Below are 14,077 nucleotides of genomic sequence, written 5' to 3'. Positions count from 1 at the left end.
AGGTCCTAATTGATGACCAGGGCTACTAGGCACTACAGCAATGAAATAAATAATAATAATAAAACATCTATGGTTGTGTGAAAACAGCAAATAAAGGACTGATTCCACTCTCAATAACACTGGTGGCCATATCTGTAGAGCCGTGTGCGGCTACAAAATTTGTATCTGCAGCCGAACCACGATCCACAAACATGGTCCACAGATATAAATCGGATATTTGCTGATTTGCAGGGCTCTACATGTCTACATTACAGGGACTATACTGGCATAGCTACGGTGCCATAGCTATGCTGACATAACCCCTCAGTGTAGACACAGCCTATGCTGACAGATGTGATTTTTCCATTGCTGTAGGAACAACACCTCCCTGAGTGATGGTAGCTAGGCTGATGGAAGCTTTCTTCTGTGGACTTAGCTGCGTACACTGGAGGTTAGGTCAACATAGCTACATCGCTCAGGGGAGTAGATTTTTCACACCCCTTACAGACCTAGCCATGTAAGCCAAACTTTTAAGCAGAGACTAGAACCAAATACGCAGTAACTCAGCTGAAGTGAATGGAGTAAAGTGACAGCTGAATCAGGCCCTAAAAAACTGCTTCAAGCTTTCTGAATAAAATGCAATCACATAGGTAACAACAGTACAAACTTAAGTCCTATTGTAATGCACAAAACGCTATTTTTAAAAAAAAAGGTAAGGAGGCTCTGTTATATAAACATATTTTAGTTTGGTACAGAAAGAATTTATTAAACAGACCTATTTTCTACAGGTGAGTTTTCTATTATGTTTTATTTTATGATGCAACTGAAAGATTATTCTTTCAACTTGTCCAATCCCTAGCTGCGCAAAGACACTTCTTATATGTTGGAAGTGATGCACAGTTGTTTTCATAATAAAGGAATAACTATATAAAGATGCATTTTAATCATCTATGCTATACCTAGAGTGTTTAGCTGTAAGCATACAGACTGAATGTTTCGTTCACCTTAAAACATGATTAAACTAACATGAAAATATTCCCCGTAAGTAGTTCACTCTTGTCAAGTAAGCACTATTGAGTAAGTAGCCTGCATTTTATTAGGATAAAACTGCTTTGGAAACCTGTCTGAATGATAAAACTTACATGCTCTCCCAGAATATACTATGATAGAGTAGGCTGGCTGAATCAGTGAAACTTCCCTTGGAAGCGTCTCATTGATACCTTGATTTAGAAAAATCTAAAAAAAAAAAAAGTCTCCCTTCTCTTGTTTTTGTGTTTTCTCTGTCATCCCTTTGCTGATTTTCCTAAGTATTCCTTTCCTTAATTTTAAGATTAGAGCACCGATTATGAGTATCTTCAGCTCCCCTGGACATCACTGGGGAAGATAAGGTGAAAAAATGGTAACCCCTACTTCCACAGGAGCTGCAAACACTCAGCATCTCTCATCACCAGACCCTAGGAGTTGCAGAACAAATTATATGTAGAGGGACCATTCCCAAAAAAGGAGGGGAAGACCAGCTGTAACACAAAAATGCCTGAGCTTGCAGTCCTTACTCAGCCACAACTGCCAGTGGCTCAATGGGAATTTAGCCTGAGTAGGGTGCAGGACTGGCTCTCTGGAAATATAACCACCCTTACTTCCTATCAGAAGCATGCAAAGGTCTCTGGTATGCCAATTATTCACTTTCACTTCTCCTTACTGGCAATCAGCAAGCTACAAGTCACGGGGACCCTAGCATGAAAGTCAGGTATAGGATTAAAATGAATCCCTGCTCAGTGCTCTAGATAATGGTCACGTCAGAGCAGACCTTCTCTCTCAACTGCATCTCCTAATCAAAGCATCTAAAGGATAGAAATGTCAGTGGCAAGATCTACAGCATGAAAAGAACTGCATACACTTGAGAACGCGACTCCGACCTGTCTCGTACAAGGTCCTAGTGCCCAGCCGAGCTCCCTCTTCTTTAAGTGGGAAGTTAGTAACGATTTTTCTGTCACGTTTTGGTTATGTCTAACCTCAGGGATCCTGCCCCAGCCACTGACGGGCTTCTCGAGGACAACGGGGGATGGGGAGCTGACTGATGCATTTCACTCCCACGGCAGCGCTTGCAGAAGTTAACTGTAATTTGGCACTACCTTGAACATTTAACGTAACACTCCCGGCGCTTTCAAAGAGGAGTTCCTGACAAACTCCTTGCCCCACTAGCGGAGCTTTATTAAGGGTGTGGTCCCTAGAGACTGTTTTTATAGCCATGTCAATTCCTTGTTTAGAAATAGGAGACTGAGGCTAAATGGGGGGGGTGACACCGGTAGCTGCCCGTCATGGGGTGTCCACTGTGGCTGCAGACTATGAGACGGAGGATAACAGGGTACCTATCACCTGGGGCGTTCATGTTTAGGGGAGCCCTTTGCCCTCTTCCCACTATGGAAACATATGCCGGTGATGGGGTGGGTCACGTTTATGGGGGAGTAGCCGTACCTTCTCTCCCCGTGGAGCACATAGGAGCTGCGGAAGAAGCCCAGCAGCTCGTTCTCGATCAGGGCGCTGTAGATGATCTTGAGGTTGTAACTTCTCTGCGCTTCCAGGCTGCGGTTGAGGACCACCACGAAGACTTGGTTCTGCGGGTAGAGGAAGAAGCTTGAGACGCGCACGGCGCCGGAGAGCTTGTCCTCGGCTACCTGGACTGCCTCGATGTGCACGCGGTGGGCGTGGAGCACGATGTAGCGGCTGGCGTTCAGGCACTCGATCTGCACGTTCACCTCCCCGCAGAAGGTGAAGTTCTCCATGAAGGCGCTGAGCATCAGGTTGTAGTGCAGGGGTCTCAGGTGCCGGGGCAAGCGCAACTGGGTCCAGGGCGGCGGCTGCCGCCGCCGCTGCCACTCCTCCTCCTCGCCCGGCGCCTCCTCCTGGTGGCCGGGAGGCTCCCCAGCGTCGTGGTTGAGCCGGGCAGCCCCCGGGAGGCTCCCGTTGCCGCTCGCCCGGGCCGGGCTGTCTGCGGCGGCCGCCGTGCTGCACTCCTCGAAGCGCACGCTGAGCAGCACCGCGATCATGGTCACCACCAGCAGCGCCAGGATGGAGATGGCGAAGCCCAGCACCAGACGCTTGTGCACCGTGATGTGCCGCTCCGTGGTGCGGGGTCTCACCCCCACCGCGTCCGCCCACTGGCCCGAGAGCCCCCTGCTGCCGTTCCGCAGGGCGGCGTCCTCCTCGATCATCATGGGGGTGAAGGACGCGCTCTTCTCCCGCTTCTCGTCCAGGGCCATCACAGCAGCGCCTCCCCCGGCTCCTCCCGCGGGGCCGCCGCCCCGCTGTGGGGCCACGCAGGCATGGGAGGCAGCGGGGAGCCGGGACTGTGGGGAGGAACTGTCCGCCGGCGCTGCTGCTCCTCCTCCAGCTGTCACTTTCCGAAGAGCCACATCACACCTCTGGGAGCAGCCCCGGCCGGGGAAAGGCTCCTCTCCGTCCCCAGGAGGGGAGGGGGAGCCCCTGCCGCGGGGCCGAGCGGGGCGGGCAGGCTCCGTATGGCTGGGCGCAGCAGAGCACAACTTGGGCTCCTCTTCGGGGCGCTGCTGGGCACTTCAGCACATGCTGCCGAGTGCGACTCTGCGCGCGGGGAGGGGAGAGGCGGGGGAGGCTCCCGCTCCCTCCCTCCGCCGCCGCTCGCGAGAAACTCCCCTCCCGCTCAGTGCCCGCAGCCGCCCGTCAGCCTCCTCCTGCCGCTGCTGGGCTGGCTGCCCGGCGCCATGCGTGCGCCCCGCACCGAGCTGCCACACGGGGTGGGGGTGGGGGGAGTGCCTGCCTGCCTGCCTGACTCTCTCGGCGCTGGCTCCCGGGCACCTGCCGGCGGCCGAGGCTCCCCTGCAGGTTCAGCTCCGCCTTGCCCTCTTCGGCAGCCGCTGGAAGCGCCTGGAGGCTTTGGGACCGGACAGCGGCTCTGCCTCTCGCCCGCGAGTGGCGCGGCGGTGAGTCTCAAGTGCGGGGCTCGCTCTGCAAAGTCGCCTTTCCTGCAGGTACAGCGCTTCCCCGCTTGGGCTGCATGAAGGCGGGGGGGGGAGAGATAAATGCACCCGCCTCACCCCACTGACAGCTGTTACTACGGCTGCTGTCGGAGACTGAGGGGGAGAAAAGTAAGAGGGGGGAGTGCGTGCCCTGGGGGTGGGGGAGAGCCCGGTTTAGCGAGCTTCCTCCGGGCTGGCGCACAAGACACCCACCGCTCCAGGGGAGGTCGCTGAGCTGTCTGCAAGAAGCGCCGTGAATCGCTTCAGTGGCAGGAGCCGCTCTACCATCCCCCGGCCCCACTCCCCGCCCGTGACTCAGCCTGTGTTTAACTAGTTTCAATATATATATTTGCTGCTGGAGGGAGAGGGAGGCCTCCCGACTGATAAACACCCCCTGGCACAGGCAGATCCTCTGATGATGGGATGTGGCGTGTGTCAGATTACAAATCCTCCCAGCCACAGGATTTGCTGGGGTTGTATGTGCGCGAATATATTCCCCGCATAAATATGGAACACGCACCATGTATTTCATTTAGATCTACTTCATAAAGAGTTGCTGAGTGCAACTTTGAAGGGAAATAGTTGTATCATGCTAACCTAGGGGCTGAACCTAACAAACACTTAAGCAGGTGAGTAATTTTACTCAGGTAAGTATGCTTATTTAAACCAATAGGATTATGCTGCTGAGTAAAATTATTCACATGTATAAGTGCTGGATGGAACCCCTAGGGAACAAAAGACTGGAGTGAGAAGGCCCTGATCCTCAAAGATGATATTCAAGTGCCTAACTTAACATAAATAGCTTAGAGGGCCTAAATCCTCAGTTCAAGGAAAGTACTTAAGCGGGTGCTTACATCCATCCTTATTTGAGACAGCACCTAAGCACTTGCTGAAATTAAAACATGTTCTTAAACCCCGTTTTTACTTCAGTTGGACTTAAGCATGTGCTTAAATGCTATCCTGAATAGGGATGCTTTCCAAACTCAGGGGCTAAAATATTTCTAGGGATGGACCCCACCTGCAAAATTCAGGTGCAGATTTTGAACACATTGACTCTGCTCCTCCCCACCCCCAAAAGTATGTGTTATTTGGATCGGGCGGGTTAGTTCAGAACTTTATCAACATAAGACCTATCTCCAAAAGTCAGCTCCAGCTCTGGATTTGTATTCTAGACACCCCTTTTCTCTTCTTCACTCTGCATTGTTCCGGCAACTGTCTCTGTATTTCATAATCAAAGCTATTTAGGCCCCAATCCTGCAAAGAATTCCATGTGTTAAACTTTACACACTAAATTGACAGGTTTCAGAGTAGCAGCTATGTTAGTCTGTAACCACACAAAAAAACAGGAGTATTTGTGACACCTTAGAGACTAACAAATTTATTTGAGCATAAGCTTTCGTGGGCTACAGCCCACTTCATCAGATGCATACAATGGAACATATAGTGTGGAGATATAGATACACATACAGAGAACATGAAAAGGTGGGAGTTGTCATACCAACCCTAAAGTACATAAAGTTAAGGATGTGTATAAATCTTCATGGGATCAGAGCTGTATTTTCTATCCTGCAATAACGGATGCAAAAAGTAACTTTTTAAAAATTACTTACACTTTTAAAAATATACAAGTAGGGCAAATCTTTTATACAGATGAGATGTCTGTGGAATGGGATATACTGGCCACTTTGCCTTCTGAAAGTGTGGCTGATCTGAACTTGTGCTAATCTACTACCTGCTTTAGAACTGCTGTTATATGGAATATAAATAGTTACCTGCTATCATTCAAGCCAATCAGAATTTAGAAATATAAAAAAATATAAATATAAAAAATGATCAAAGCCCTAGCTTTTATTTTACAATGCAGTGTTAGATACTGCAATAGTACAAAATTGAATATAGAGTGAAATATGTACAAAAGTCACCTATGAATTGTGGTTCTCTGTTCTAGTAGATCTGTCCTGAGTAAAATCTCAGTCTTAACTACAGTTCCTCCATATTAATTGCACTATTATCCAGCCACCTGTTAGGCAGAAAAACAACAATCCTTTTAGTGGTTGTAAATAGGTTTCATTATATGTTGACGTTATAAGTTTGAGGCATATAGTGGAAAACTGATGCCCTGTGATTTGAAAAAAAGAACTGACACTGGGATATAAAACCCAAAGCTGTAGGTTTAAAAATGTCAATTTATATGTTTCATTAAACCCTTTAAAATGGACGCAAAAGAAGTGCCTGAGTGCTTTTAAGTGTTTTGTATGTGGGCTGTCAATAACAGGCAGCAGAAAGAAACACCATCTTCTGTACTATTTTTTCCTGCCATGTTTTCTAAGTTTACATGTTTGTTCCCGTCAGCAGCTCAGGGAGACATTCAAGCAAAGTCTTGTTTTAAGGGTATAGTTAGTCTGAAATAGAACTGAATTTTTTTACTGTATCTTATAAGTTGCAACTTTTTTTTTAATAAAATACTATTCATGCAACTGAGAGCAGGGAAGGAGCTAAAATTTTATTGGTGAACATTTTTGTGCAGGCTTCTCATAAAAATAGCATGTTTGGTGTCTTAGACAGTTGGACTGTGTTTGGAAATCAATTCAACTATGCCAAATTTAGAGGGTAGTCTAAGGCAGTATAAGATGGCATAAGACATTCTAGCTATTTTAGCATGTAATTTGTGTCTTCAGGTCTGAGACTTTCAAAATCAACTATGGAATTCAGTCACATAACTCAGGTTTGAAAATTTCAGGCCCCCTAAAACAGCGTGGGTCAATAGAAAAGGTAATGTGTAAAGGGTTAAGGACATGCCAGTAAGCAACTGTGGGTCTAATTCCTTCTAAGAAAGGCTATATTCGTGTAAATAACAGGCAGAGTACAGGAAGAAGGTTTAAGTAGAAAGAGCTTAGACTCCTTTAGATTCACTTCTGATGTTGGTCCAGCAACTCATGCAACACTCTAAGGGTCTTCAGTCTCCCCTCAGATCCTCACAAATCTAATATGTTGAACGGCATACGTTAAAGAGGTTCTGCTAGCAGCTTCTGTGATATGCAATTGAGGTGCCTGAATGATTCCGTCATTCTAAAACCATACATTACCAGGTTAGCCATTTTCCATGTTCATAACTGTGGATCAGACACAAGTATTTTTAGCCAAAGTCATAAATTGTTAATACCATCTGAAATTGGCAAATCTGTGACCAATTACAGCACCTTGCTGTAGAATAACATATGAGTCTACATAGATACATAGCCTACAGAAAGCTCTCTATGCAAATATTTGGCAAAGTCTTTGAATGTTCTCTTATCCACAATGGTAAGTGTATGAATGTGTTTTATCGATAATGCCTCTGAAATTCACAGTCAGCTTGTCAGATGTCTCTGTGACATTGCTGGAAAAGATATCAGATCATGTCTCACTTCTGCAGCAAAATCCTAATAATGACTCTCAGTTGTTCAAAACTTCCCTTAGGCCATCAACATCTTGTATGCAATCACATTTATGAGCTATAGGATCAGATTTCAGTTACTTGTACAAAACAAGAGAACACATTGCACACCTTAACCAAATAAGTGTAGAGATGGTTCTCCCTAGACAACTAGTATGAGAAGAAACATGGATAAGCGTCAGATAATGCAGTTACCAATTCACTAGGTTATATTGTGTCCAGTGACTAGGGACCCCAATAAAGCTGGGGTATTTTTATGTTAAAATCAACACAGACACAAAATCAACACTCTGTATTCAAACTGGGGCTTTACAGTCTTAGCAGTAAGGCTCTGTAAATAAGCAACCTTACAGTATATCTTGCAGTTGGGTACAGTTTATTCATGGAACTGAACTTATCCAAACAGAGGATAAGTTCATTATAACTTTCAGAAGACATGTAGAACTTTTTCTACTTTGAGGCCTGAGCGATCAATGCTTCATTCACTTGCGTACATAAAAGATTTACAAACTGACCACTGAACAAATCTGCAGGAGTGGCAGGGCTCAAGGACCCTCCCCCATTTGCCTTCTATGCAGTGAATAGGGACAAATGCAGTCCTTGAACGCCTGTAAGTAAGGACTACAGGGCTAGCAAGCCCAAAGTGACCAGGAGGAGGCAGAGGTCCACCAATCCGTCCACTAGCTGAACCTGCCAGTCACAGAGGCAAGCACATATTGTACATTTGTACAAGATAGGTATGCGAGAGGACCATGCGAGGAGGTATGCGACCAAGAGTCTATGCTACTGGCAACGCCTGGTCCCTTGTGTCTAAGGTACAGTAAACCTGAGGTGCATGAGGTACAATAAAGCTCTTAACTGGTAGAAAGACCGCTAACATTTCTGTCATCAGGGCCGGCTCTAGGTTTTTTGCCGCCGCAAGCAAAAAAAATTTTGGCTGCCCTCCATCCCAGCCCTGGGCTCTCACCCCCCCACACCAGTGCCCTCCCGCACCCGCACCCCCTGCCGCCCCATCCCTGGCTCTCTCTCCCCTCCCACCCGTACCCCCTGCCACTCCAGTGCTGGACTCTCCCCCTACCCCACCCACAGCCCCTGCCACCCCAGCCCTGGGCTCCCCCTAGTGCTGACTCCATCCGCTCCCCCCCTTGCCTCCAGCTGGTCTGGCGCTGGCAGGATTGGGGTAAGCAGCAAGGCTCCCAGGCCGTGCCTCAGCCCAGGGTCCCTCCAGCCAGGGTTCCCGCCTCCAGGACTGGCCGTGACCCGGGAGGGCAGAGATGGGGGACCGCCCTGACAAGGGGCTGAGGAGCTAGGGCAGGGTAGCCCCAGAGGGAGTGGAGCCCCAGAGAGCGGGATGCAGGCCCCGCACGGCAGCGACCCACCCTCTATGGCCGCCCTGCCGCAGTCCCTGGGCGGCTTGGGCTGCTTCGCCCAGCCCCGGCTGGGCTGGGGGGCGGCTGCCCTGCGGCATCTGCAGGTGGCTCCCTGTGCCCCGCAGGGCAGCCCCCAGCCCGGGTGTCCCCCACTCAGAGCCTGCCTGGCCCAGCCACAAGGTGCGGGCACTGCTCCCCCATGGCGCGAACCGCAGTTGTTCTAGGGCGCCCCCCCGCGCACGACACACCCCTGCTGCCAGGGCTGGCTCTAGGCTTTTGCCACCTGAAACAAAAACAAAAAAATTAAAGATAGTCGGAATGCCGCCCCTGAAAATGTGCCGCCCCAAGCACGTGCTTGGTTTGCTGGTGCCTAGAGCCGGCCCTGTCTGTCATTAATACAGTAGTATGTAAATTTGATTTATAATGTATTTTAATTGCAAATTTATTTTTGGTAAATGTATTTGTTATACCTATAGATGTTCATGTACTGAGAATCCCCCAACACCAACCTGCAGGTACGGATACCCTAGGGACTATACAGTATCTGGGGATAGCTGTCTGTTCATTTCCTGCACAGGGAGCTGTGGAGAGGGAGGCATTAAGAGCCTTTTTTGCCAGCTTTTCAGCTGCTGGGACTGTCCCCCAGCTGTCAGCAGGGGAGGTTTCTGTTCCGTTGGAGCTGCCGGAGTGGTGCAAAGGGAGTAGATTAGGGCAGAGGTACTGCCCCTATGCAGTCATATTTTTTCACAAGACATTTTCAGTGACATTCCAAATCTAATATGTGATGCTGATAAATATACCTTCTGCTTTATTTTCAGGAGTTATTGCTAAGAAAAATATTGGGGGAAAGCATTCCCACTAAAAATCCAAGGAGCCACAATGCTAGATTATAACAGAAAAATGTCTCTCGGTGTCCACTTTAAAAGTTAACCCCACGCACCCAAAGTCACAGTAATGACCAAATCCTGCTCATGTGACTTATAGAAGTAATCCCATTTACTTCAGGGAGACCACCTACTTGACTAAGGTGAGTGAGATTTGGCACTAAGCAATATTTTGTTTTGTTGTTTTGAAATAGGGATGACTAGATGACTATGTACAACCACATCTTGACTTAGCTTTACTCTGCCACTTACAAAGTAACAAACAAAAGTGGAAAGATCACTGTGTTGTGTTATGTTTTAGATAAATACAGACCTACAAGTGACTAGTTCGTAGTCATCATGGGACAAGCAGGATTAGTAGGTACTGCTCTATTCCCTCTCTCCTTTCCCCTTATTTTCTTTTTCTTGTGTCTTCCCTTTCTTTCAGTTTCTTCTGGAGTTGCAAGGAACTCTATTTAAAATGCTGCCTGAGTAGTCCTCACATTGGGGTGTGTCTGAGAAGCCACATATTGCCTATGTTACTGCATGGGCACACAGATCTGGTCACTGACCCTCTGCTGATGTCTTATGATCAGGTAGGACATTGAAATTGAGGCATCAGAAGTATCATCACGTTGTACAGTTGACCTTAGTTCCTTTGCTTATTTCAGTCCTATTAAGCTAAAATGCCTTGCATTTTGGTCTTGTTAAAAGCCAAATCTCCTGATCTGAAGTTTTTGGATGAAACACGCATCTACAGTATAATGTGAATCAATAATACTTCAATTATCCAGTCTCTGACTGTCTAGTCATGGACTGGGTGATGGTCACATAGTCATCCATGATTAATCTGGCCGCACCAGATCAGTAATAACCCTGAAGAGCTCTTAGATGCTTGAAATAAAGCCAAGCAGTGTAGTCATGGACACTCAGCTCTCTAAGCATATTGTTGTTGTTGTTGTTGTTATCCAAATCAGATTGTGAAAATAAGTTATTTCCTCCATATGTTGTGTTTCACATCTATACATGTTTATTCAGCCTCCCAAAATTGATTATTCTCTCTTTCTATCATTCATTTATTTGTATTTATTTTCCCATTTAATTAGCTATATAAGAAGATTAAACAAATAGGTTTATTATCTAGTGATGAGTTTTATTTAAAGCATATTTGGCTTGCTTACCATAAAGCTTATTTTAAACAAAGATTCTAAGATTTTTTTTAAACTGTGAGCCATTTGTTTTTACTTTTTGTTTACACAAGTTCAATAATTATGTTAGTTGTAATGTGCAAAGCATAGATATAACATAATTCTGTTTGTTTCTATCAGTGAATAATTACACTTAAACCTAGTTAATCGTAATCAATTAGAAATAAGCAAGTTAGTCTTGGAGGACAGAGAGAGAAAATTTGTGGATATTTTATTCTGTTTTAGGAACACGGGAATTGCCATGCCAAATTAGACTGATGGTCCAGCTAGTGCAGCATTCTGTCTCAGACAGAGCCCGGTCTGAGATGTTTCACAGGAAGGTGCAAGGAACCCCTACAGGTTTATATCCCTTATAAAATATATATAGATTTTTAAATCCTATTTTTGTAACTGTGGATAATCTCATTATCTATATACATTTCTAATCCTTTTTCAAATGTATTAAACTCTTAGGCTCCCTTCTATCTTGTAACAATGTGTAACATAGGTTAATTGTGTGTTAATTTTTTTTTAAAAATAAGTACCGTATATACTCGTTCATAAGCCGAATTTTTTTTAGTAAAAAAGGGAAACACCAGAGAATGGGGTTGGCTTATGAACGGGTATAGAGAGGGAGAGGTGGGACACAGCCCCTCCCCCCCAACAGAGGGAGCAAGCAAAGGCAGCAGAGCCAGAAGAGAAGAGGCGGGGCCAGAATCTCTCCACTTCTGGCCACGCTGCTCTCCCCCCAGCCTCCGAAGCAGCTGCAGCACCGGGGTTGGCAGGCTGCAGCCGAGTCACTCGGCCCTGCCCCCCCAGAGTAGGCTGTGGCCACGCTGCCCAGCCCGCCGGAGCACACTGCGGCCGTGCCGCCTAGCCCAGCCCAGCCCGTTGGAACATACTGCGACCGCGCCGCCCAGTCTGGCCTGCTGGAACAGGCTGTGGCCGTGCTGCCCAGCCTGCCAGAGCAGCTCCAGCCAGGTCAGAGACATCCTCCCCTGGCCCTCCCCAGATAAGGTGGGAAGGGATGGGATAGGGAGAGTGTGGGGGCTAGGGGTGGGGTCATGTGGGGGGTGGTCACAGGGGTTACTCCCCCGACTCCCAGCTTCTACCCCGCCAAAAAAATTTCCCACCAGTTGCTGTCCCGGCCCGTTTGCTTAGGTTTACCTCCGTGCCTGCGGTCGCTCGATGTAAACAAACCATCTCGGCCCACCAGCGGTTTAGCCTGTTGACCCGGGAGCCAAAGTTTGCTGACCACTGAATTATAGGGTCGGCTTATGAACGGGTTATAAAAAAAATTTCCATTTTTACTTATCCATCTTGGGGGGTCGGCTTATAAACAAACTGGCTTATGATTGAGTATATACGGTATTTCTTTTTATCAGTTTTAAATTTGCTGATTTTCAGTTTTATTGACTATCATATTTCTTTTGCTATTAAAGAGGGAAAATAAAAGCTTCTGATTTACCTTCTCTATACCATTCACTGTTTTGTAGACTTCCATCATCTTCCCTCTTATTCATCTCCCTAAATTTAAAGAGTCCCAATCTTTTAAATCTCTTCCAATATGGAAGCATCTCCTTCTCTTTAATCATTTTCATGGCCCATCTGAGCATTCCTTCCGTGTCTGTTGCATGTTTTCCCACCACATCTGGTAGTAAAAATTTATGGACTCCTACAATGATTGTAATAATGCATTTTTATACAATTTGGGCTTCAGCTTATCTAAATTTGTTTTACTATAGTAGTATTGATGTAGTTGTGGATTTGTAATTTATCAAAATGTCCCATTCATACAAAATAGCTTTAATCCTCTTTTGTTTTTAAAAGGAATAGTTACCAGAAAGTTTAGAATAAAGGGAGATACTTCATTACAGCCTTAGAATGGATTTAGAGACAGATGATCTTTAAAATAATCAATACACAACAATTAAGTACCCAATTCTCTTGCAGCTCTTACTCAGGCAAATCCATTGACTTCAAGCATTCCCTGTGTAAGGATTGAGGCTTCAGTCCAGCAGAGTACTTAAACACATGCTTAAGTTTATTCCTATTCAGGACAATATGTAAGCATATGCTTAAATTTAGATACATGCTGAATAGGGGTGGACCTGAGCCTGTGCCTATAGCGCTTTGACTGAATTGGAACCTGCATGATCAGACCCTTATTCAGGACCCTGGGATAAGGGGATTGTATATGTGTTTGCTTTCTTATAAAGTGAATAATTCAAACCAGAAGAGGAAAGTCATTTAACATAGAATACTGGGGTCTTTCATAGCAGTCACATTGATCAACTTAGGTGGTTTGAGGCATCTTCTGAGACACTTTTGTAAGAAGTATAGCAACCTGATGCTTCTCACAAGCTGATGGTCTGAACAGCATTTGTCATCTCTCGAAGAATGGGCGATGCACACATTTTTAATGTCTTTAGATTGCACAATTACATAGTCCAGCATGTGTCACTGTTTTGACCTGGGTTGCATCCATGTTGCCTTATATTTGTTGGTGTCTTGGATGACTGTGTGAGTAATAGTGAGATTGAACTCTGCACACTTGGAGAGAAGTAGTTGGCCATTGGAGTGTGACCTTCCAAAGCTATGATAGCCTAGCAACCTGCTCCACATGTCACCGTTGGCTCCCACAGGAGCATTAAAGTCTCCAAGGACAATGAATTTGTCCTGGTGAGGCACAACAATGATCCTGCTAAGATCTTCATAAAATACCTTCTTAACTTCATCTGTGAGAGTCATTGTCACCCCATAGGCACTGATGATGGTTGTGAACTGGACTCTGGACAAGTGTATGCAGAGCACTGTAACTTGGTCATTGACTCCCTTGGTGAGCAAGTCAAGCTTGCAGACAGTGTCAGACTATATGATGAACCCTACCCCTGACTGTCTTGGCTCATCCTTGGTCTTGTCAGTCCAGTAGTAGGAACAGCCTGCTCCCACCTCCTTAAGGTAGGACTCATCAGCAAGACTGTATCAGAGGGGTAGCCGTGTTAGTCTGAATCTGTAAAAAGCAACAGAGGGTCCTGTGGCACCTTTGAGACTAACAGAAGTACTGGGAGCATAAGCTTTCGTGGGTAAGAACCTCACTTCTTCAGATGCAAGTAATGGAAATCTCCAGAGGCAGGTATATATCAGTGTGGAGATAACAAGGTTAGTTCAATCAGGGAGGGTGAGGTGCTCTGCTAGCAGTTGAGGTGTGAACACCAAGGGAGGAGAAACTGTTTCTGTAGTTGGA

The 14,077-nt window shown here is 46.4% G+C and overlaps 1 protein-coding gene and 1 long non-coding RNA gene across 4 annotated transcripts in view; one reads left to right on the top strand and one right to left on the bottom strand.

The window, feature by feature from the left end:
• The window catches only part of TRHDE (thyrotropin releasing hormone degrading enzyme), a 302,627-nt gene extending 299,063 nt beyond the window's left edge, over positions 1-3,564 (bottom strand). The window contains exon 1 of one of the 2 annotated variants that reach the window (XR_004645855.1): positions 2,455-3,564. Coding sequence is in view for 1 of the 2 variants with exons in the window: in XM_034771582.1 (XP_034627473.1) it covers positions 2,455-3,239 (785 nt within the window). In the remaining variant the exon portion in view is untranslated. The remainder of the gene's footprint in view (positions 1-2,454) is intronic. The other variant, XM_034771582.1, reaches the window with a different exon arrangement.
• Positions 3,565-3,636: 72 nt separating this feature from the next.
• Positions 3,637-14,077, top strand: part of LOC117877927 — a 12,812-nt gene continuing 2,371 nt past the window's right edge. Inside the window, exons 1-4 of one of the 2 annotated variants that reach the window (XR_004645858.1) lie at positions 3,637-3,986; positions 9,599-9,807; positions 10,092-10,239; positions 11,077-11,190. This is a non-coding gene — a long non-coding RNA (uncharacterized LOC117877927). Of the gene's footprint in view, positions 3,987-9,598; positions 9,808-10,091; positions 10,240-11,076; positions 11,359-14,077 lie in introns of those variants that run through there. The other variant, XR_004645857.1, reaches the window with a different exon arrangement.

The sequence above is a fragment of the Trachemys scripta genome, chromosome 1 (assembly GCF_013100865.1).
Source record: "Trachemys scripta elegans isolate TJP31775 chromosome 1, CAS_Tse_1.0, whole genome shotgun sequence".
NCBI classification, from domain to species: domain Eukaryota; kingdom Metazoa; phylum Chordata; order Testudines; family Emydidae; genus Trachemys; species Trachemys scripta.
This window is presented reverse-complemented; position numbering and strand designations above follow the sequence as displayed.